Below are 20,542 nucleotides of genomic sequence, written 5' to 3'. Positions count from 1 at the left end.
CTCCCCACCCCCATTTCCCATTTTTTCCCCTCCCCTCCTCCCCGCGGCCGTGCCGAAAGTGCCTCCCCCGTCCCTCCGCCCGCTTTACCCAGCGGCCGCCCCGCGCCTGGCGCCGCCGCCGCCTCCATTGTTGCGGCCCGGCCGGCGGCAGCCGCTGGGGGCGGGCGGGGGGTGCCCGGGGCCGGGGGGGGGGGGGTGGCGGTGGCGGTGACGGTGACGGTGTGGCCGCCATGGGCGTGGACTTCGACGTGAAGACGTTCTGCCACAACCTGCGGGCCACCAAGCCGCCCTACGAGTGCCCGGTGGGCTCGTGCCGCAAGATCTACAAGAGCTACAGCGGCATCGAGTACCACCTCTACCACTATGACCACGACCACCCGCCGCCGCCGCCGCCTCACGCCCCGCCGCGCAAGCACAAGAAGAAAGGGCGGCAGGCCCGGGCCGCCAACAAGCGCTCCCCCAGCCCCTCCGAGCCCTCGCAGTCCCCCGGCCGCGAGGTGCTGACCTACGCCCAGGCCCAGCGCATGGTGGAGGTGGACCTGCACGGCCGCGTGCACCGCATCAGCATCTTCGACAACCTGGACGTGGTGTCCGAGGATGAGGAGGGCCCCGAGGAGGCGCCCGATAACGGGAGCAACAAGGAGAACGCCGAGGGGCAGCCCGCCGCCGCCGCCGCCGCCTCCGCTGCCTCTGCCGCCGCCGCCACGGCGCCCAAGGCGGGCAAGCACAAGAACAAGGAGAAGCGCAAGGACGCCAACCACCACCACCACCACCACCACCACCACCACCACAACGCCTCGGCCGGAGCCGCCCCCAAGCTGCCCGAGGTGGTGTACCGAGAGCTGGAGCAGGACACCCCCGACGCCCCGCCGAGACCCACCTCCTACTACAGGTACGGGCAAGGAGATGGGCTCTGGGCTCCAGGCTCCCAGGGAGGTTGTGCGGCTCCTGGGGGTGGTTGGGAGGAGGTTGGTGTCCACATGCACCGTGGGAGCTGGCTGTGGCTCTGCACTTGCAGCTCGCTGCTTCTGGAGGGCCTGGTGCCTGCAGGGCTCTTGGTCACTCCATAGCCACTCGCCAGCAGCCTGCTGGTGCCGTGCGTTCCTTGCTGTGCGACCCTACGAAGGAAAGCATCCTTCTGCCTTCTTCAGGCACCCCCCAGCACAGCTGGAGCCCCCCCAGCACCGAGGTTTGGCTGTAGGATGTGTGTCTGCAGGCCGAACGTAACCTCGTTGCCCAATGGGTTGCGGTAGCGCCGTGCCCCGTGCAGGTTGGGTAAGCTCAGTGACCCAAAACAAGCAGGGAGCTCACTGAGCCCCAAAGTAACACCCCCACGGCCGCCTCTGCGCTCCCAGCCACCGCGCTGCCCGAGAACCTGGCGTCACAGAACAGTAACTGTGTGTGAAAAGGGAGCGAGCTCCCCACAGTGTGGTTGCTGTGATGCTGTGTGCCGGCTGCTGGAGCAAAACGGGGGCTCCCAGCTCGTTTCCCTACAAATCCTCCCCTTGCCCACAGCTGGCAGCGGGCGGGTGGCCGGATTCAGGGAAACCCTGCGCCTTCTGGGCCTGTTTGCCAGCAGGGCCGGTGCTGCTGTGCCTTGGGAACGAGGTCGCTGTCCCCAGAGCACCTGGTACGTGCTTGGAGGCTCCTTGCGCTGATGAGTCTCCAAGGCCCGCGGCTCGTTATCCTGTCTGAACGCCCAGCTGCCCTGTGCCAAGGGCGCTGTGGTTGCCACGCTGCTCGGGGAGCGGTGCCACCCCCTGCTCCTGCACGCCCCTCTGGTGTTTTTCCTGGAACGTGTAAATGTTCCCTCACTGGCCGTGCCCTCACCCTTTGGTGCTGTCCCCCTCCAGGTACATCGAGAAGTCGGCGGAGGAGCTGGACGAGGAGGTGGAGTACGACATGGACGAGGAGGACTACATCTGGCTGGACATCATGAACGAGCGGCGGAAGACGGAAGGCGTCAGCCCCATCCCCCAGGAGATCTTCGAGTACCTGATGGACAGGCTGGAGAAGGAGTCCTACTTCGAGAGCCACAACAAGGGCGACCCCAACGCCCTGGTGGACGAGGACGCCGTGTGCTGCATCTGCAACGACGGCGAGTGCCAGAACAGCAACGTCATCCTCTTCTGCGACATGTGCAACCTGGCCGTGCACCAGGAGTGCTACGGGGTGCCCTACATCCCCGAGGGACAGTGGCTCTGCAGGAGGTGCCTGCAGTCGCCCTCGCGGGCCGTGGACTGCGCCCTGTGCCCCAACAAGGGCGGCGCCTTCAAGCAGACGGACGACGGGCGCTGGGCCCACGTGGTGTGCGCCCTCTGGATCCCCGAGGTGTGCTTCGCCAACACGGTCTTCCTGGAGCCCATCGACAGCATCGAGCACATCCCGCCCGCCCGCTGGAAGCTCACCTGCTACATCTGCAAGCAGCGCGGCTCCGGGGCTTGCATCCAGTGTCACAAGGCCAACTGCTACACCGCGTTCCACGTCACCTGCGCCCAGCAGGCCGGGCTCTACATGAAGATGGAGCCCGTCCGCGAGACGGGAGCCAACGGCACCTCCTTCAGCGTGCGCAAAACCGCCTACTGCGACATCCACACGCCCCCGGGCTCCGTGCGCAGGCTCCCCGCGCTGTCCCACAGCGAAGGGGAGGAGGAGGACGAGGAGGAGGAGGAGGAGGGCAAGGGCTGGAGCTCCGAGAAGGTGAAAAAGGCCAAGGCCAAGTCCAGGATCAAAATGAAGAAGGCGCGCAAGATCCTGGCGGAGAAGCGAGCGGCGGCGCCCGTGGTTTCTGTCCCCTGCATCCCCCCCCACAGGTACCTCCCGCTGCCCTCCCCGAGCTGCGGGGCAGCTTCTCCCTCTCTTGGTGTCTCCATCCTGCTCAGCACACGGGCGCTGCCGTTTTCACACCGGGCTTTTCACCTCCTTCCCCGGGGCTGCTCGTGGTTTCCTCTGGCGGCCTTGTGGAGAGGCGCTGAGGTGCGCAGCCCCGTGGAGGAGGGCAGGAAATAGACACTGCTGGTTTAACGTCAGCACCTGAGCGCAGCCGTCGGGGTGCGGGGCCGCCCCCAGCAGGAGCTCAGCACCCTCCAGGCCTTCGGGGGGCTCCCGTGGGGCAGGAGGGCAGGGGGCGGGCGCCGCGGCTTCGCTCGGTGGGAGGAGTTCTGGCAACGTGCACGGGCAGGTCGCTGCTGCAGGGCTGATGGCTTCGTGCCACCGCCTGCTCGTGTGCTAACCGTGTGGTAGCCTCGCTGGCCCGGGGTTTGCTCTCCAAGCAGCGCCTCTCCTCCCCTGTGTGGCTGCGCTGGCAGGCTGGCTGGAGGCTCTGCCTGCTGCTGGCGTGCTCACAGCGAGCCCACACTGAGATGGAAGCTGTTAGCCTCACCCCAGGCCTTCCTGTTGGGATTAATTCATCTTCGAGGGCTGCCGCCAGAATGCCAAACGCCTTCCTGCAGGAGCCGAGCGTGGCCAGCGATGGCAAAGGGGGCTGCTCTCGGCTGGGGCCGATGCAGGTGGGGTCACCCCACGCTGGCCCTGCGGGACGTGGAGGCACGGGGCCCTTTCCTCCGCCCCCAGCCGCAGGGATCTTGCCAGCCCTGGTGGAAGGGGCTGTCCCAGTCCCTTCAGGCTCCCTGCCATTGTAGAGCAGGAAAACCCCTTTTGTTTGGTGTCTGGGCTGGTTGGGGTAGCCCTTCATTATCTCCAACAGCAAGCTCTGTTCTCCTAGAGCCTGCCCTCCCCTCCTCGGGCCTGTTCACACCACAGGCTCCTGGGGGCTCCGCCGCTTGTCTGGTGCCGGCTGAATGGGGCCTTTGTCATCTTGGGTGGCCTCTCGGTGCCAGCATAATGAGCCGGGTGAATCGGGGCCGTGCGGGGGCTGCGGGGAGCTGCCGAAGGCCCAGCTGCTGATAGCCCCGTCTCGCGGCCCAGCCTGGCGCAGCCGGCCCCGTGCTCACACCCGAGAGGTGGCGGGGGGAGGAAGGAAAAGCGTGTGCAGGAGAGGGGGGGCTGAGTGCCTTCTGCTGGCCTCCTCGGGGGTGCTGCTGCCCCGCACGCCGTGGGCACGCAGGGATTCCTGCCCTGTACGAGGGTCCGAGGAGCTCACGGGTGGCCTTGCCGCCGCCTTTCCCCGGCGGAGGCTTCTGCAGCAGCCAGCTTTGCCCCGCTGACGGGCTCTGTGGTTTGTGTCCCTTCCTCAGGCTCAGCAAGATTACCAACCGTCTAACCATCCAGAGGAAGAGCCAGTTCATGCAGCGGCTGCACAGCTACTGGACGCTGAAGAGGCAGTCCCGCAACGGCGTCCCCCTGCTGCGCCGCCTCCAGACGCACCTGCAGTCGCAGAGGAACTGCGATCAGGTGAGGGCTGCTTTTTGGGGTGCTCAGGGGCATCCCGGGCTTCCACGTGTGCTTCAGAGCTGCGGGCTCAAAGCCTCTGCTGCATGCGGTGCCCGCGGGCTCGGGACAAGGGGTAGAAGCCAGGGCTCCACCTCCCGGCTGAGGAAGGGGCAGCCCCCGCTGCCTGCTCTCGCTGCTTCCCCTCCGCTCTCGGCGCTCAGAGATTTGCCAGGCGGAGACGCCTTTGGCAGGCTGCCACGGGGAAGGGAGGGAAGCCTGCCCCGCTGCGCGCAGGGAGCTCGCTCCTCCCGCCCGCCCGCGGCCGGCAGCTGGGACAAACGTGGCAGAAGCGGCTCCGACCCGAGGCCGCCGTGGTGGGGGGCATCGAGAGGGAAGGCCGCTGAGCTCCAGGCGTGGTCTGGACAAAACCAAACCTCACTGTGCCTGAAAGCACTGCGGGAACGCTCCCTGTGGGTGCTGCTTCCAGCGTGCTGCCTGCCTCAGCCATTAGTCAGTGCTTCGCAGATGTGAAGTCTCTCGTGCCAGAGGACTATTTTTCTTCTGGCTCCCCCATCTGAGTCTTTCCGAGCCCTTTGAAGGCCGTGATCAGGCGGAGGTTTCTCCTGCCTTTGCCCCCTCTTTTTTTTTTTTTATTTGCTGGAGAAGGGCTGAAACAGCTTCTGCTCATCCTTGGCTACAGCAGCAGAACAAAAGTCAGCATTTTGTGGTGCCCCAGAAGCGAAGGTAACCAGAGCTGTGTCCCCGTTTTGCCCTGGTGCCCTTTGCTGGAGCTGTGAGCAGCTGCCCAGCCCCTGGCGGTGTTGGTCTGTGGTCCTGGGCGGCTGCCTGCACTCGGGTACATTAGGCAGAGCATTTTTAGAGGTTTGTGTGTCCACTTTCTGGCGTCCTAACAGCCCTTAGATGGTGAGCAGGGAGCAGGTACTGAGCTGTGGCCAGCAGCTGGACTGTTTCACACCACCAGAGAAGCAGGAGCCTTACTGGGACAGCCGGGTGTGCCGGCTCCCTGTGCTGGGGAGGAGCCCTCGCAGGCACTCGGGGATGTGGAGATGGGAGCACCTCTGCTATGGGCTCATGGTCTCCGATGTTCCCGCAGAGAGACACGGAGGATAAGAACTGGGCCCTGAAGGAGCAGCTGAAGTCCTGGCAGCGCCTCCGCCACGACCTGGAGCGTGCGCGCTTGCTGGTGGAGCTGATTCGCAAGCGAGAGAAGCTCAAGAGAGAGACGGTAACGGTCACCCGCCCTCCTCGGGGTGCTTTTTGGGGTGGGCACGAGCACGGGCTCCCTGGGGTGCAGGTCGGGTGCCCTCTGCCAGCTGCAGGGTCCCCTTGGGTGCGCTGTGCCCTGCCCTGGCAGCTCTGCATGACGGTGGCTGCTGCGCAAGGCTGGCGTGAGGGGACCGGGGCCAGAGGGGAGGTGCAGGTGGGGAGAGGTGGCACCGTCCCTGAGGGGCGCTCAGCGGTGCTCCGTCGCCCTGTTTCAGATCAAAGTGCAGCAGGTGGCGCTGGAAATGCAGCTCACGCCCTTCCTCATCCTCCTCCGCAAGACGCTCGAGCAGCTGCAGGAGAAAGACACGGGCAACATCTTCAGCGAGCCGGTCCCTCTGTCTGAGGTAACAGAAATCTACGAAGTAAGAACCCCCTCCCCCAGATTTCTACTTCACTCAAACTTGTCCCTCGCTCGTGCCACGGGCTGCCCACGGGGGGCTGTGCTCCGGAAGCGCCCCTGGGCAGCCTGCTGCTGGCTCGCCCGGCCCGGCACCGCTCCCCAGAGGGGGACGTGTGTGGCACTGCCCCCCTGGGTCAGCAAAAAGCCTGGCGACTGGGCTGGGAGCTGCTGCTGGCCAGGAGCACAGCGCTCAGCTCCTCTGCTCGTGTTGCTGGTGACTTCCTGGTGTCAGCAACACATCAGGGGCTTGTGGCAGGGAAAGGCAGTGCCAGAGCTCGGGCCCCGGGCAGGCGGCGTGCTCCTACCTGTCCTGTGAAAGCCTTTGCTGGGGGACAGCGAGCACGGCGCAGAGATGGGTTTGACCCCCGGATTGTCACTGCTGGGGGCAAGGGGAGTGATTGCTGAGCCTGTCATCGACGTGTCCCCGCCTGGGGAGGTGGGAGGGGGGTGCTGGTGCTGCGCAGGTGGGCACGGGGGTGTCCGTGCTGTGTGTTGCCACCCGCAGCCATCGCTGCCACCTGGGCCGTTCTGCTCCACGTGTCCGCACCCACCCTCACCCCCAGGGGCTGCACTTGGGGTTCCTCCTCCCCATGGGAACGCCTCGTGGCGTTCTGGATTCCCACAGCCCGCTGCCCGGAGAGGAGGGCATGCTGCCCCGGGCCCTGGAGCCTTAAAAACGCTACCATGTGCCTGTCTGCCCCACGGGGCTGAGCGCAGCACCCGGACTGCGTGGCCTGGAGGTCTTACTGCCCGTCCAGCTGTGCAGGCAGGGGGCGTTTCCAGAGGTGTGTTGGGGCAGGGCAGCAGAGCGCGATAGCTGATGGCTCTAACCACTGTTTTCTTGGAGCAGGAGTTGCTGGCAGGGGGCGGCGGGCTCTAACCCCGGGCCGTTCTCTCCTGCAGGTCCCGGACTACCTGGACCACATCAAGAAGCCGATGGATTTTCAGACAATGAAACAAAACCTGGAGGCCTATCGCTACCTGAACTTCGACGACTTCGAGGAGGATTTCAACCTGATTATCAACAACTGTTTGAAATACAACGCCAAAGACACGATCTTCTACCGGGCAGCCGTCCGGCTGCGGGAGCAGGGGGGCGCGGTCCTGCGGCAGGCTCGCCGGCAGGCGGAGAAGATGGGCATTGACTTTGAGACAGGCATGCACTTCCCTCACTGCGTGGCTGTGGAGGAGCCTCAGGTGCAGGATGTCGACGACGGTGGGTACTCGGCCCCCGTCCTGGGGTACAGGGGCTGCTCGGAGCTCAGCCCGCAGCACTCGGGCACCTGGGGCTGTTCTTGCTGCCTCTCCCAGGCCTGTCCCTCGGTTCCTCTTCCTGCTCTTGGTTGGAATCAGCCCCCCAGTGAGCTGCTGAGGCTTCAGGCAGTCAAACTTCCCTACTCTCTAATGCTTCGTGGTCACTTTGGCTCTGCTGTTTGTGCTGCACCCTGTTACAATCCCCTTGTTTTTCTGCTGTGCCCTTGCCCCGGCTGATGAGAACCCTGGTATTCCCCGTGCTGCTGATCAGCCCGCCTTCCCCAAGGGGTTTGCTTCCAGCAGGGCTCTTTCTCTGGGTCTCTGAGGGTAACCTGCTGTGCTCACAGGTCTTTGGTACTGTGTGTGCTGTTTCCCTCCTGAGGGGGAGCCCCGTGCCCTTCCACGCAAAGGGTCCCCAAAGAGTTCCCGATCTCTTTCATCCACCTGCCCCTCTTTGTGCCCCCAGACGACGTGCGGCTGCTGCTCTCGGAGAACCAGAAGCACCTGCCCCTGGAGGAGCAGCTGAAGATCTTGCTGGAGCGGCTGGACGAGGTCAACGCGGGCAAGCAGAGCATAGGACGGTCCCGCCGGGCCAAGATGATCAAGAAGGAGATCACGGTCCTGCGGAGAAAGCTCGCTCACCCCCGCGACCTGGGCCGAGACGGGCTGGAGCGGCACAGCTCCTCCGCCAGGGGAGTGCTGCAGTCGCACAACCCCTGCGAGAAGGACCTGCAGACAGACAGCGCTGCCGAGGAGAGCAGCAGCCAGGAGACCGGCAAAGGTACCGCCCCCTCCAAAATGCTGCTGGGTTTCCCGGGGAACCGCGGGGAAACACCTCTGGGCAGGCTGTCTGGTGGAGCAGCCACCTTCCAGGTGTCTCCCAGGACAGGAGGGCTGTGCGGGCAGCTCCACGTGCACACCTTGCCTGTAGCTCCTCCTCAGAAGCAGGGCAAGTCTCCTCTCAGGAGGATTCCCTTTTATCCCACCCCACGGGGGAGTCCCGTGGGGGTGGTGGCCCCAAATCCCTGCAGAGCACAGCATCTGCACATCCCCGGGCTCCCTGCTGGTAGCTCCCCAGTGGGGGATCCGGGGATGGTGGAGCCCTGCTGGGTGTTTTGTCACCAGCTCTGCCTGCAGCAAGGAGGGGAAGGCAAAGGCGGCCACCTCCTGTGCTGGGAGCTGCTGCAGGGCTGTGCGTGGTGCTCAGCGCTCATCTGGTGGCCTTCTCCTGTGTGTGGCTGAGGGACTGGCTGTCACTGAGCCTCGTGGCACAGGATGCCCCGCTGTGAGGTGTGAGATGGGTTCTTCCTGAGGCCACATCTGCCTCACCACCCGCTGACGGCCGAGCCCCAAACACCCTGCCAGGAGCTGAGTGCCTGCGCCCTGCTCCCGGGAGCTGGCTGGTGCTGGCAGGTGCCCTCCTGGGAGAGCACAGCGAAGGCAGTGTCCCACAGGTCCCCAGGCAGAGCTGGGAGGTGTCACGGGGCGTTTGTCACCTTGGCATCCCGCTCCCCGAGGCGCTGGGGAAAGCAGCTGCTTGTGCAAGCAGCGTCCAGAGGCTGCACTGCGAGGCTGCCCGTGGAAAATGAGGGCGTCTGTGCCCGGTGCTCTCTGGTGGCCCCACTCCCAGCAGAGTGGTTTGGCCCTCAGGGCAGGCACAGTGAAGCTCAGGATGGGAGATCCTGTGGGACAGTTCCTGAGCCATGAATCTTGTCCTTTCTGCTGCTGCCACGTGTCCCCGTCAGGTCCCGCGGGCTGCGGCTGATCGGTGCCTTCTCCTCCCCCCTGCAGGTCTGGGTCCCAATTCTTCTTCCACCCCGGCGCACGAAGTGGGCAGGAGGACCTCAGTGCTCTTTTCCAAGAAGAACCCGAAAACCGCAGGACCCCCCAAACGCCCGGGACGTCCCCCGAAGAACCGAGACAGCCAGATGGCTCCCGGCCACGGCAACAGCCCCATCGGCCCCCCGCAGCTCCCCATGATGGGCTCCTCCCAGCGGCAGAGGAAGCGAGGGCGAAGCCCCCGGCCCAGCTCCAGCTCCGACAGCGACAGCGACAAGTCCACGGAGGACGCTCCCATGGGTGAGCACGGCACCCACGGCCCCACGGGGAGGCTGCCCCAGGGCGCTGCGCCCTCGTAACGCCCTCCTGGGCCGTTCTTTTCCCCAGACCTGCCCGCCAACGGCTTCAGCAGCGGGAACCAGCCGGTGAAGAAGAGCTTCCTGGTGTACCGCAACGACTGCAACCTCCCTCGGAGCAGCTCCGACTCCGAGTCCAGCAGCAGCAGCAGCAGCAGCGCTGCCTCGGACCGCACCAGGTACCTCACCCCGGTGTCCCTGGGAGCCAGGGGGCGGCTGAGCCGTGGGGCAAGGCGTGGGAGCCCACCTGCCCCTTTCCCTGGGGACAGCGCCCATAATTGCGGCCTCTGCTCCCAGGTGAAGGGGGCTGGGGGCCCAGCCTGGGTGGGAGCAGCGCCGGGCTGGCTGGTGGAGCTCTGAGCCACCTGTGTGGCCCTCTGGAAGCGTGACCGCCGCTAACAGCTCCGCTCCCTCTCTCAGCACAACGCCCTCCAAGCAGGGCCGGGGGAAGCCCTCCTTCTCCCGCGTCAACTTCCCCGAGGACAGCAGCGAGGACACATCGGGGACAGAGAACGAATCCTACTCGGTGGGCGCCGGGCGAGGCGTGGGGCACAGCAGTAAGTACCGGCACCTCCCTGCGCCCTACCAGGTGCCCGGCATCGTGCAGAGGGGCGCAGCTGAAGCCCCTCTCCCCCTTTCTCTTGGTGCAGTGGTGCGGAAGGGCATCGGCCGTGGCGCGGGGTGGCTCTCCGAGGACGAGGACTCCTCCCTGGATGCCCTGGATCTGGTGTGGGCCAAGTGCCGGGGGTACCCGTCCTACCCGGCGCTGGTGAGTGGGGCTGCCCGCGCCTCCCCAAATCCTGTCCTGGCGCCGAGAGTCGGGTCTGGGGGTGGGTGGGAGGTGGGATTACAGCTTCCCCGAGGCACAGGGCTGGTCCGGGTCGTGGCTCGCTGTCAGAGCTCCGTCCCCTGCCCCCCTGCCAGATCATCGACCCCAAGATGCCGCGGGAGGGCATGTTCCACCATGGCGTCCCCATCCCCGTGCCCCCCCTGGAGGTGCTGAAGCTGGGCGAGCAGATGACTCAGGAAGCGCGGGAGCACCTCTACCTCGTCCTCTTCTTCGACAACAAGCGCACTTGGTGAGGCCCGGGCGGGGACGCGGGGTTGAGGGGGGTGCCCCTATGGATTTAAGGGTGGGTTGGGGGGGTGGGGGTGTGAAATAAACCAGCGGGGGGGCTGCACGCAGCCGCCCGTAACCCTCAAACGAGGCGTCCGCCGGCTCCCCGCAGGCAGTGGCTGCCCCGCACCAAGCTGGTGCCCCTGGGGGTCAACCAGGACCTGGACAAGGAGAAGATGCTGGAGGGCCGCAAGTCCAACATCCGCAAGTCGGTGCAGATCGCCTACCACCGCGCCATGCAGCACCGCAACAAGGTGCAGGGCGAGCAGAGCAGCGACTCCAGCGACAGCGACTGATCCCCCCCCCCCCCCGCCGCCCGCCCGCCGCACCGGGCCCGCCGCAGCTGGACTGCGCCGCACCGGGGAGGGGGGGGGGAGAAATTGGGGGGTGGTGGAGGGGGGGGGGGGGGGGAGAACCAGGCCCGGGGCCGCCCCCCCTCCTCCTCCTCCTCCTCCTGCCCCCCCTTTTTTCCCCGTTGCCCCCCCCCCCCCCCCCCCCCCCTCCTCTCCCGGTGCCGGCGGGGCTGTAAATACTGTACAGCCCTGCCCCTTAAATTATTCCCCCGGGGGGGGGTAGGGGGCGGCCCCGGCGCCGGGAACGTGTTTGTAATTTATTATTTTGGAGGAAAGGAAACAAAAAAAAAAAAAAAAAAAAAAAAAATCACAGACAAACGAAATGCTGGCGGGGCGGGGGACGGAGGGGGGGAGGTACCGGGAGGTTGTGGGGGGGGGCACCGGGACTCAGCCGCTTCCGGGGCTGGGCCAGAGGGAACGGAAACGGCGCCGAGGGGGGGGCGCTGTGCGCGCATGGGGGAGCTCCATGGTGCGGGGCGCTGGGGGGGGGAATTCGGGGAGGGAGGCTCTATGGGGTGGGGGGGCGCTGGGGGGGGTCTATGGGGGTGCTGGGGGGTCTATGGGGGGGCAGGTCGGGGGAGGAGTGATGGGGAGATGGGGGGCTGGGAGGGGAGGAATTGGGGCTGGGGGGAGGATTGGGGAGGCTAGGGAGGAAGAAGTGGGGTTGGGGGGGCTAGGAGGGGAGGAATTGGGGCTGGGGGCAGAATGGGGGATTGGGGGGGGCTGGGGGAAAGTATAGGGGGCTGGGGAGGAATTGGGGGTTGGGGGGGAAGAATTGGGGTTGAGGGCTTGGAGGGGAGGAATTGGGGCTGGGGGAAAGTGGGGGGGGCTATAGGGGGCTGGGGAGGGGTTGTGGGGCTGGGGGGCTAGAGTGGGAGTGCTGGGGGGATTCTGGGGCTTGGGGCAGGAATTGGGGAGGGGGGAGTCTGGGGGGAAAATGGGGATGGGGGAGGGGTCTGGGAGGGAAAAAAGGGGGTCTGGGGGCATTACACAACAGGGAGGGGGCACAGAGTGGGGGGGGCACGCTATAGGGTACAGGTGGGTGTCGAGGCAGCGCCTGACCCCGCTGCCTCCACGGGCAGAGGGGCGCCGCCGTCCCCCCCCCAGCACCCCCATGGCTCTGCGGGACGCCCCCTCCTCCTGCCCGGCCCTGTGGCGCTCGCTGCGCTGCCCGGCGGCCGAGCTGCGCCTGGACCTGGTGCTGTCCTCGGGGCAGACGTTCCGGTGAGCCCACAGGGGGGACTACAGGGGGCTACGGGGGGGCTACCGGGGGTCACGGAGCCCGTCCCGATGCCCAGTGCCTGGCAGGTGGCAGGAGAGCAGCCCCGGGGCCTGGACGGGGGTGCTGGGTGCCCGCGTCTGGACGCTGGTGCAGGAGCGGGACCGGCTGTGGTACACGGTGTACAGCGAGGAGCCGCCCGGCCCCCACACCGACGGCATCCTGCGGGACTACTTCCAGCTGGACGTGGGGCTGCCGGCCCTCTACCGCGCCTGGGGGGCGGCCGACCCCCACTTCCATAGGGTGGCCGGCGACTTCCCAGGTTGGGCAACCCTATAGGGTGATGGTGACGGCACCCAGCGGGCTCCCCCTGACCCCGTCCGTCCCGTAGGGGTGCGGGTGCTGCGGCAGGACCCGGTGGAGTGCCTGCTGTCCTTCATCTGCTCCTCCAACAACCACGTCGCCCGCATCACCGCCATGATCGAGCGCCTCTGCCAGGCCTTCGGCCGCCGGCTGTGCCAGCTGGACGCGCGGCCCTTCCACGCCTTCCCCTCCCTGGCAGCACTAGCAGGTCCCCCCCCCTCTCCTTGACCGCCCTCCTCCCGCCCAATTTGGGGTCCCGGTCCCACGGCCCCGCTGTCCCCTCGCAGGCGGCGACGCCGAGGCCAAGCTGCGGGCGCTGGGCTTCGGCTACCGGGCCAAGTACGTGAGCGGCAGCGCGCGGGCCATCGCCGAGGGGCTGGGGGCCGAGGGGCTGCGCCGGCTGCGCGCCAAGCCCTACGCCGAGGCCAGGAGGGTGCTGTGCGCCCTGCCGGGCGTGGGGACCAAGGTGGGTGCTGGAATAGGGATGGGGACATGGGGTGGTGGCGGTGGGAGTGACGGCGGCACGCGTGGCAGGTGGCCGACTGCGTGTGCCTGATGGCGCTGGACAAGGCGGAGGCGGTGCCGGTGGACACCCACGTGTGGCGCATGGCGCGGCAGCACTACGGGGCCGCGCCGGGCGCACGCTCCCTGACGGCCCGCATGCACCAGGAGATCGGTGAGGGGCCAAAAACGGCGCTCAGCACCCCACAGCCCCGTCCCTGAGCCCCCCACCCAGGGCTCGGAGGGCACGGGCTGAGCCCCCTCCCCACGGCTGGCTCCGATCTCCCTGCAGGAGACTTCTTCCGCGGGCTGTGGGGACCCTACGCGGGCTGGGCGCAGGCAGTGAGTACCCCCCCGTGCTGCCCCACACCCCAAAACCCATCTGCCCCCCCCCAGGCTGTGCCCACCCAGCACCTTAACCCCCTCCCCAGGTCCTGTTCTGCGCCGCCCTCCACAAGGGGCAGGATGCGGCCGGCAGCGGGAAGCGGGCCAAGAGGGGCCGGGAGAGCTGCGGGGACAAAAAACCCTAAAGGACGGCCACGAAGCCCTAAAAGGGGTTCACAAAACCCTAAAGGGGGTTCGCAAAGCCCTAAGGGGGGGGCGCAGGGGCAGGGCCGTGGCTGTCCCCCCCCCTTGCCCGCTGTGCGCCCCGGGGAGCTGCTGGCGCCGAGGGAGCTGCTGGCCCCAGGGGGGCCGAGCCGAGCTGGGCGGCTCTCGCCTGTTTCCTTTATTACAAGCAATAAAATAGAAACATCCATTTGGAAAATGCGCCTGGAGCATGCTGGGGGGGGGCCGGAGCAGGGAGGGAGGGAGAGGGCCCGGCTGGAGCCCCCCCTCTCCTTCCCCCCCCCAGCCTTGGGGGTGCTCCTGGGAGCTGCCCCCTGCCCCGTGCAGACCTCGGCTCCAAGCCTGCAGGGGGGCAGCCCCCTCCCCAAAAAAAAAGGGGTCCCTCCCGGGGCTGGCTGGCAGCAGGGCAGGGTGCCCCCCCCCCCCCACGGTTCTGCCCCAAAAAAGGAGCAGATGGGGGGGGTGGAGAGGGGGTTTTTGGGGTCTGTGAGGCTGGGCACCCCCCCTGCCTCAGCACCACAGCCTGTATCGGGGGCAGGACCCCCACGGACCCCCCCCAAAACGCCCTGCCCCGTCCAGCTGTGCCCCCCCCCCCCGGCCCCCCAGCGCCGAGCTGTGCGGGTGGGGGCCAGGCCCTCAGTGTGGGGGCAGCCGGGGGGGTCTGTTCGCCAGCGCCCGCTCGCAGTCCGACCCTGCTGGTGGGAGGGGGGGGACACGGGGTGAGAGCCTGGCGGCACCCCCAGACCCGTGGGGGTGTGGGACGAGGATTTGGGGGGGGGGAAATAGGGAGGGGGGGCGTCAGGGCTCACCGTTGCTGGAGGCCCCCCCCAGGCGCTGGCCGTGGCAGGGGCTGCTCAGCGGGGGCTGCGCGGGGCCCTCCTGGCTGGTTCCCAGCTGCAGCTTCCTCATGTGCCTCACCACGGCCGTGGCGTTGAAGGCTTGCTGCCGAGAGCACGGTGTCCGTCACCGTGTCCCAGCACCGCTGTGTGGCCCCCCCCGCCCCGTAATGCCCCCCCCCGGCCCCGCTCACCTTCCACTTGCTCTTGGCGAAGTTCTTCTTGATCTGCTCGCTCACCGACTGGTGGATGTTCTTGTCCAGGGCCGTGTCCCCGGCGATCCTGGGGGTAAAAAGGGGATCGGGGGGGGCCCAAAGCTTCAAGGGGGGGCGCAGCTCACCCTAGGGAGGGAGCTTTGAGAGGAGCCCCCCCCCCAAATCCTTACCAGGGGTGCTGGAGGGCTTGCTCGCACGTGAAGCGCTTTTTGGGGTCCTTCTCCATCAAGTGCCTGATGAAATCTTTGGCTGGGGGGGGGCGCAGAGCAGCCGTGAGAGCCCCCCCTTTGTGCAAACCACCCCCCCACCCACTGTGCCCGGCCCCCCCCACGGCTCACCCGAGTCCGAGATGTCGTCCCAGTAGGGTGAGTCGAACTCGTACTCGGCCCGCAGGATCTGCTCGAAGAGCTTGGCGTCGTTCTCGTCGTAGAACGGGGGGTACCCGCACAGCCTGGGGGGGGGGGGACAACATAGGATGAAAGGGGGGGGGGCTCGGCAACCCCGGGCAGCCCCAGAAGGACTTGGGGGGGGGGGGCTCACAGGATGTAGGCGATGACCCCGATGGACCAGCAATCCACTGCCTTGCTGTAGGGCTTCTGCGCCAGCACCTCGGGGGCTGGGGGAGAGATGGGGTGGGTGGGGGGGGTCCTGAGGTGGGTGGGGGTCCCCAAGGTGGGTGGGGGGACCCCAGAACGGCACCGCGGGGAGCCCCGCAGCCCCAGGGGGCTCACCCACGTATCCGGGGGTCCCGCAGGCGGTGGACATGACGCTGCCGCAGCCCTCGATCTTGGAGAGCCCGAAGTCGCTGATCATGATCTTGGAGTCCTCCTCCAGGCTGTAGTACAGCAGGTTCTCGGGCTGCGGGGTGGGGGCGGCAGGGACGGGTGACACCAGGAGCCCCCCCACACCCCCCACACCCCGTTTTTCCCCCCTTTTCCCCCCCCCCTGCTCACCTTGAGGTCGCGGTGCACGATGCCCATGTCGTGCAGGTACCTGACGGCGTCCAGGATCTGCCGGATCAGGGCGCTGGCGTCGCGCTCGGTGTAGAAGCCCTTCTCCACGATGCGGTCGAAGAGCTCCCCCCCCGACACCCTGCGGGGCCACGTGGCACCATCAGCCCTTCCCCTGGGGTGGGGGGCAGCCCCCCCGGACCCCCTCCCCAACACCCAGTCCCGGCACTCACAGCTGCATGATGAGGTAGAGGTGGCTGCTGCTCTCGTAGATGTCATCCAAGGCCACGATGTTGGGGTGCTTGATCCTGTTGGGGGGGCGATAAGGGGGGGGATTAGTGGGGTCAGGATGTGCCCCCCCCCGCAAAGGCAGCAGGCTGGCAGGGCAGGGAGCAGCCCATGCCCTGCAGGGCACCGCGTGCCGGGCTATTTCGGGCGTGCTGATAACGCCCCGATGGGATGGGTGCCGTGCCCGGGGGGGGCAGCACGAGGGGGGTGTGTGTGTGTGTGCCCCCCCCAGCCCCCTCATTGCCTCCCCTACTTGTGCAGGACGGCGATCTCGTTCTCCAGGCCGGCCTCCTTCCCCTCCAGCGCCTTCTTGGCGATGCACTTGATGGCCACCAGCTTCTGGGTCGCCTTCTCCTCCGCCAGGACCACCTCGGAAAAGGCCCCCCTGGTGCGGGAGGGGATGGGTGAGCCCGGGGTGGGGGGGGAGGAAAGGACGGACGGACGGACGGACGGGGGGGGGACACTGCCAGAGCAGCCGCGCTGCCATTGCCATGGTGACAGGCAGAAAGTCCGGCTATTTATAGGAGAAAGGCGAGCAGGAGCCGCCCGCTGGGACGGACGGGCCGTGGGACGCGGGCCCTTACGGTGCCAGGGTGCTCGGGGCACCCCATAACCCCCCCACCCCGCTGCTCGTCCCCTTCCCAGGGACAGGAGGGGACGGCGGCCCCGGGGAGGTGGGGACAGCCCCACGGTGGGACTCCCACCCCAGCCCGTATGCCCCCAGGGTGCCATGGGGGGACCCAAAGGTGCCCAGGTGGGGCAGGTGGAGGGCAGGGCGCCGGCGCTGCCGTGCCCTAATCCCTGCTGTAATTAACCCGGTAATCCACCCTAAGAGCCTTACGGCACCCAGGCAGCACCGGGTGCCACCGCGTGCCCCTCGGGGGACAGGGACCCGCCGGGGTGGCACCCTCGGATGGGGGGCACGGCGTGGCACGGCGTCACAGGGCAGACAGCACCACACCCCCCACATGTCCCCATGTCCCCTGCCTGTCCCCACACCCCCCTGCCCGTCCCTTTGCCCCCAGCCCAGCCCCACAGGTGCCATCCCGCGGCGGTGGCACCCGCCTCGTGCCAATATTTGAGCTGGCGCCGCTCCAACCTCCCCCCCCCACCCCCTTCCCCACCCAGGCCAGGCGTGGTGGTGGCAGTGCCAGCGCCGGTGCCACCTGCGACTCACGTGCCCAGGACCTCTCGGAAGTCGTAGATGCGGTGGATGTCCTCGGTCCGCTTCTTCCAGCCGGGCCCGTCCCGCCCCAGCGGCATGGTGGCCTGGGCCTGCGGGGGTGGCACCGGGTGGCACCGGGTGGGTGGCACGGGGTGACATGGTGACACCGCGGCTGCGACCCCACAGGCATGGTCCCTCGGTGCCAGCACCCCACGGGATGCGGCAGCGGGCGGGACGGGTGGCAGGGCGCGGGGACGTGGGGACTGCGGCCACCGGGGACGGTCCCCGTGCGCTCCCGGTCCCGCGTGGGGACCTCACCGGGGATGCCCGGGGCGCGGCTGCTGCTCCCCGCGTGGGTTCGGGGCGCTGCCCACGCAGATCCCGAGTGGGGCAGGGTGTGGGGGGGGTCCCCACGCGCGTCCCCGCCGCCCCCTCCCCTCCCTTCCCCGCCGCGCCCCCCCCCCTTCCCCGCCCTTACCGACGGCCCCGGCCCCGCGCGCAGCGGAGCGGCGGCGGCGGCTGCTCCCGGCACGGCGCGCCGGGCGGCCCTGACGTCACGGGAGGGGCGGGGCCAGCCCGCAAACAGCCAATGGGAGGCCGCGGGTGGGGTGCCCACGCGTGACCGCGGGCCGGGGGGGGGCGGTTGCGGGGACACCGGGGGGGACACCCCACAGCAGGGACCCACCCCGGGGAGCCGGGGATGGGGACACCCCACGGGGGACGCACCCACGGGGTTGGGGGGCACCCCACGCCCCCCCCCCATTGTCTCCCCACCCACCCACGCGTGTCCCCAGGCCCCCACGGAAGCACACTGCTCGTGCCGGGCTCCTTTTATTGCCTGCATGAACCCACAGGTACAGCCCGAGCCCCCCGCGCCCCCTCCCCAAAATCCGCCCCCCTCCCCGGTGACACCGCCACGCTGCTGCCCCCACGGCCCGTGGGCAGCTCCCACTCGTGTCCACGCGGAGCTGGGTGCTGCGGGAGGCAGCGTGGCCGTGGGAGCTGCCCCGGCTGTCCCTCAGAGGCCAGGCACCCCAAGAACCAGGGGAGCAGAAGCCACCAGGGGGCTGTGTCCCCCCCCCCAGGGACGCTTTGTGGCCCCCGGGTGTCACCTCCGCGCCCCAGCTCCCGCCCTGGTGGCGGCAGCAGAGCAGGGCACGGAGCAGGACGCGCCCCTCAGCAGCACCTTGAGGTGCTGGGTGGCACGGTGTGATCACACCCTCTCTGTCCCCAGCCCACGGGTGACACCGTGGGGACCGCGGGCACGCCGGGACCCCGCAGGGGACAGGGGACAGGGCCACCTCCTCGTCCCCGTGACAGTCAGCTGAAGGCGCTGGGGGTGCCGTGCTGAGCGCCCCGCTACCCGTCCAGCAGCTTGAGGATGCTCTCGCGCTCCTTCAGCGTCTTCCAGGCCTGGTCCTTCTCCTTCTTGGTGGGCGTGCGCTTCTTCTGCCGCGCCGCCATGATCTTGCGGAAGGCGTCCATCACCTCGTTGTCGGCCATGCGGACGCGCTGCCGCAGCTCCTGCCGGTGCAGCTCCTCCTTGGCCAGCCTGGGGACACCACGGGGGGGTCAATCCCTGCCCGCTCTGTGCCCCCCAAACGCGCCCAGCCCATCCCTGCCCGCGCTCACCGCAGCAGCTCGTGCTTCTTGGCGCGGTTGTGGGCGCTCAGCGCCTTCAGCTCCGCCTGCCTCTTGCGCAGCTCGGCCAGGACCTCGTCCTCCGAGTCCTCCGCGGGCCGGTCCTCAGACTCCAGCAGGCCCTGCGCCACCAGCTCCTCCTTGATCCGCCCCTCCAGGGACTTGGTGTGGGGCACGCTGCGAGGGGCGGGGGGCGGGCGCTGAGTGTGGGGACGACCCCCGTGCGCTGCTACCCCCGCGTCGCGTCCCATCGGGGCGGGGGAAGCGCCACGGATGGCTCCGAGCCGCCCCAAACGCTCACCTGAAGGGTTTGTTCTGGCTGCGGGGGGATGTGCCGGCGCCGTCAGCTCCCGAGTCCTTGCCGGCGATCTCGGGGATGGGGGAGTCCTCCACGGGGGAGATGATGTTCTCCTGGAGAGCGGGGCGCAAGGAGGGGAGGGTCACAGCCGGCCTGGCCACAGCCCCGCGGGGCCACCGCAGCCCCCAGCCCCCTCACCTCCACCAGGGCCTGCAGCAGGCGCTGCGTCAGGGGCCCGAAGGGACACCCGTCCTCGGGCTGCTCGTGCTGGGCCTCCGACTTCTTCAGCAGGGCATCGACGTCTGCCGAGGGGAAAAAAATAATCAGCAGCGGGGCGGAGGCAGCTCTGGCTCTGCAGAAGCTGGGTGCCAGCCCCCCGAATCTCTCCCCACAGCCCCCAGCCCGGTGTGCCAGGCGGGGACGAAGGCACCTTTGGTGTCCAGCTCGGTGAGCGGCCCCAGGACGCCTTTCTTCTTGTCGGCAGCGGCTGCAGCCCGGGCTCCGTCCTTCTGCTCCTCCAGCAGGTCCTCCTGGGCCCAGCGCTGCGAGTAGTGCTTCCCCAGGGGCGGGATCTGCGGGGACAGGCGGGGGGCACGCTCAGCACGGGGCTCACGGCCCCTCCGGAGGGGGGCTGACGGGGTGGTGAGGATGAGGAGGGGCTCCTCGGGCGCCGTGCGAGGCCTGGCCAAGGAGATGATCGAGGAGAGGGGGCAGGAGAGTGGGTGAGGGATGAACGGAGTAAGGGGGGGGCTGGAGCTCCTCACCTTGTAATGCTCGGCCTCGTCCTCGGGCGGCTTGAGCAGCTCCTCCAGGACTCGGACTTCCTCGTTGGTGAGGTCGGCGCAGTACGGCTCCACCGACGCCCAGAACCTGCGAGGACGGAGGGGACGGGGGGGTGAGGGAACCTGCGGGGACACCGGGGGGCTTTCCCCACCGTGGGGTGAAGGCAGCGGGGATCCCGGTTTGGGGCACCTGTTTGGGGCATCATTTTTGGGAATCCGGGGCACTTCGATGGGGTCGTCCTGGAACTCGTACTCCGGGATTTTGGGCTGCAGGTTCTTAGATTTGGGCCTCCCGGGGCCGGGCCCGGTGCCGTGCCCCCCTTTGCCCTCCAGCTTCTGCTTCTTGGGCTTCCCGTGCTTGACGGAGGGCCCCACATCGTGCTCCTTGCTCAGCTTCAGGAACCGCCGGTCGCCCTTCTTGTCCTGCCAGTCTGTTAGGATCTGGAAAAAAAGAGAACGACCCCGTGTTGGGGAATTGTGTAGGGACACAGGGAGGGGACACGGGGACCCCGGGACTGTCCCCCCCCACCTGCGTCTCGGCCTCCAGCACGCGGAGGCGGCGGCTGGCGGAGGAGAGCAGCGTCTCCAGCTCCAGCTGCAGCGTGTCCAGCTCCTCGATGCCGATGCCGTCGTCCTCGGAGCGGGCCAGCACGGCCGTGTAGCGCGGGCACACCTTGCCGTGGTCCACGGACTTGAAGTCGTGGAACTGCAGCGGGCAGTCCTTCAGCTCGCTCATGGCGGTGGCGGTGGCGGCACCGGGGGGAGGCACCGGGGGGGAGCGGGGGGATCCCGGTAACACTTTGAGGGGCAGCGGGGGGTACCAGGGGGTGCTGGGGGGG

The 20,542-nt window shown here is 68.3% G+C and overlaps 4 protein-coding genes across 8 annotated transcripts; 2 read left to right on the top strand and 2 right to left on the bottom strand.

Moving 5' to 3' along the window:
- The first annotated feature begins 101 nt into the window (after nt 1-101).
- BRPF1 (bromodomain and PHD finger containing 1) lies at nt 102-11,178 on the top strand. 3 transcript variants are annotated; one of them, XM_084531046.1, is made up of 13 exons: nt 104-892; nt 1,854-2,813; nt 4,197-4,353; nt 5,447-5,578; nt 5,835-5,981; nt 6,923-7,235; nt 7,740-8,054; nt 9,065-9,352; nt 9,440-9,587; nt 9,829-9,965; nt 10,059-10,177; nt 10,333-10,487; nt 10,638-11,178. In XM_084531046.1, the coding sequence occupies exons 1-13, from the start codon at nt 231-233 to the stop codon at nt 10,819-10,821; spliced, it is 3,717 nt and encodes a 1,238-aa protein (XP_084387172.1). In that variant the 5' UTR covers nt 104-230; the 3' UTR covers nt 10,822-11,178. The 3 variants fall into 3 exon arrangements, with proteins under 3 accessions (XP_084387171.1, XP_084387172.1, XP_084387173.1); XM_084531047.1 differs by having other exon boundaries at nt 106-892; nt 5,835-5,963; XM_084531045.1 differs by having other exon boundaries at nt 102-892; nt 9,829-10,177.
- A 113-nt stretch (nt 11,179-11,291) lies between these two features.
- OGG1 (8-oxoguanine DNA glycosylase) lies at nt 11,292-13,727 on the top strand. The gene is made up of 8 exons (XM_084531096.1): nt 11,292-11,347; nt 11,961-12,102; nt 12,187-12,419; nt 12,489-12,668; nt 12,748-12,926; nt 12,995-13,136; nt 13,254-13,303; nt 13,393-13,727. Exons 1-8 carry the CDS (start codon nt 11,332-11,334, stop codon nt 13,489-13,491), a joined length of 1,041 nt encoding a protein of 346 aa, XP_084387222.1. The 5' UTR covers nt 11,292-11,331; the 3' UTR covers nt 13,492-13,727.
- CAMK1 (calcium/calmodulin dependent protein kinase I) lies at nt 13,666-17,763 on the bottom strand. Of its 3 annotated transcripts, none has more exons than XM_084531086.1 (12): nt 17,461-17,763; nt 16,995-17,092; nt 16,071-16,202; nt 15,763-15,837; nt 15,533-15,671; nt 15,311-15,437; nt 15,120-15,195; nt 14,918-15,030; nt 14,750-14,828; nt 14,559-14,646; nt 14,338-14,470; nt 13,666-14,223 (listed from the first exon to the last, which is right to left on the bottom strand). In XM_084531086.1, the coding sequence occupies exons 1-12, from the start codon at nt 17,743-17,745 to the stop codon at nt 14,165-14,167; spliced, it is 1,404 nt and encodes a 467-aa protein (XP_084387212.1). In that variant the 5' UTR covers nt 17,746-17,763; the 3' UTR covers nt 13,666-14,164. The 3 variants fall into 3 exon arrangements, with proteins under 3 accessions (XP_084387212.1, XP_084387213.1, XP_084387214.1); XM_084531087.1 differs by having other exon boundaries at nt 13,666-14,220; nt 17,461-17,761; XM_084531088.1 differs by lacking the exon at nt 17,461-17,763 and having other exon boundaries at nt 16,984-17,419.
- Nucleotides 17,764-17,800: 37 nt separating this feature from the next.
- TADA3 (transcriptional adaptor 3) lies at nt 17,801-20,533 on the bottom strand. The gene is made up of 8 exons (XM_084531089.1): nt 20,233-20,533; nt 19,894-20,144; nt 19,686-19,791; nt 19,352-19,493; nt 19,120-19,223; nt 18,925-19,034; nt 18,615-18,800; nt 17,801-18,534 (listed from the first exon to the last, which is right to left on the bottom strand). Exons 1-8 carry the CDS (start codon nt 20,437-20,439, stop codon nt 18,342-18,344), a joined length of 1,299 nt encoding a protein of 432 aa, XP_084387215.1. The 5' UTR covers nt 20,440-20,533; the 3' UTR covers nt 17,801-18,341.
- Nucleotides 20,534-20,542: the final 9 nt, after the last annotated feature.

This window comes from Aythya ferina (genome assembly GCF_964211825.1).
Source record: "Aythya ferina genome assembly, chromosome: 10".
Classification (NCBI taxonomy): Eukaryota; Metazoa; Chordata; class Aves; order Anseriformes; family Anatidae; genus Aythya; species Aythya ferina.
This window is presented reverse-complemented; position numbering and strand designations above follow the sequence as displayed.

Excerpts from the sequence above, each read along its gene's own strand:
- OGG1 (XM_084531096.1), top strand. Across the intron at positions 12,420-12,488 it reads GGTGGCCGGCGACTTCCCAG|GGGTGCGGGTGCTGCGGCAG; the intron begins GTTGGGCAACCC and ends TCCGTCCCGTAG. Across the intron at positions 12,669-12,747 it reads CTCCCTGGCAGCACTAGCAG|GCGGCGACGCCGAGGCCAAG; the intron begins GTCCCCCCCCCT and ends GTCCCCTCGCAG.
- TADA3 (XM_084531089.1), bottom strand. The coding sequence starts at position 20,439 with ATGAGCGAGCTGAAGGACTGCCCGCTGCAGTTCCACGACTTCAAGTCC. Across the intron at positions 19,224-19,351 it reads CACCGAGCTGGACACCAAAG|ACGTCGATGCCCTGCTGAAG; the intron begins GTGCCTTCGTCC and ends TCCCCTCGGCAG. Across the intron at positions 18,535-18,614 it reads AAGAAGCACGAGCTGCTGCG|GCTGGCCAAGGAGGAGCTGC; the intron begins GTGAGCGCGGGC and ends TGGTGTCCCCAG.
- CAMK1 (XM_084531086.1), bottom strand. The coding sequence starts at position 17,745 with ATGGGGGGGGGGCGTGGGGTGCCCCCCAACCCCGTGGGTGCGTCCCCC. Across the intron at positions 17,093-17,460 it reads GCGCGGGGCCGGGGCCGTCG|GCCCAGGCCACCATGCCGCT; the intron begins GTAAGGGCGGGG and ends CCACCCCCGCAG. Across the intron at positions 15,196-15,310 it reads CGGGACCCCCGGATACGTGG|CCCCCGAGGTGCTGGCGCAG; the intron begins GTGAGCCCCCTG and ends TCTCTCCCCCAG.
- BRPF1 (XM_084531045.1), top strand. The coding sequence starts at position 231 with ATGGGCGTGGACTTCGACGTGAAGACGTTCTGCCACAACCTGCGGGCC. Across the intron at positions 5,982-6,922 it reads AGGTAACAGAAATCTACGAA|GTCCCGGACTACCTGGACCA; the intron begins GTAAGAACCCCC and ends TCTCTCCTGCAG. Across the intron at positions 9,353-9,439 it reads CACGGAGGACGCTCCCATGG|ACCTGCCCGCCAACGGCTTC; the intron begins GTGAGCACGGCA and ends TCTTTTCCCCAG.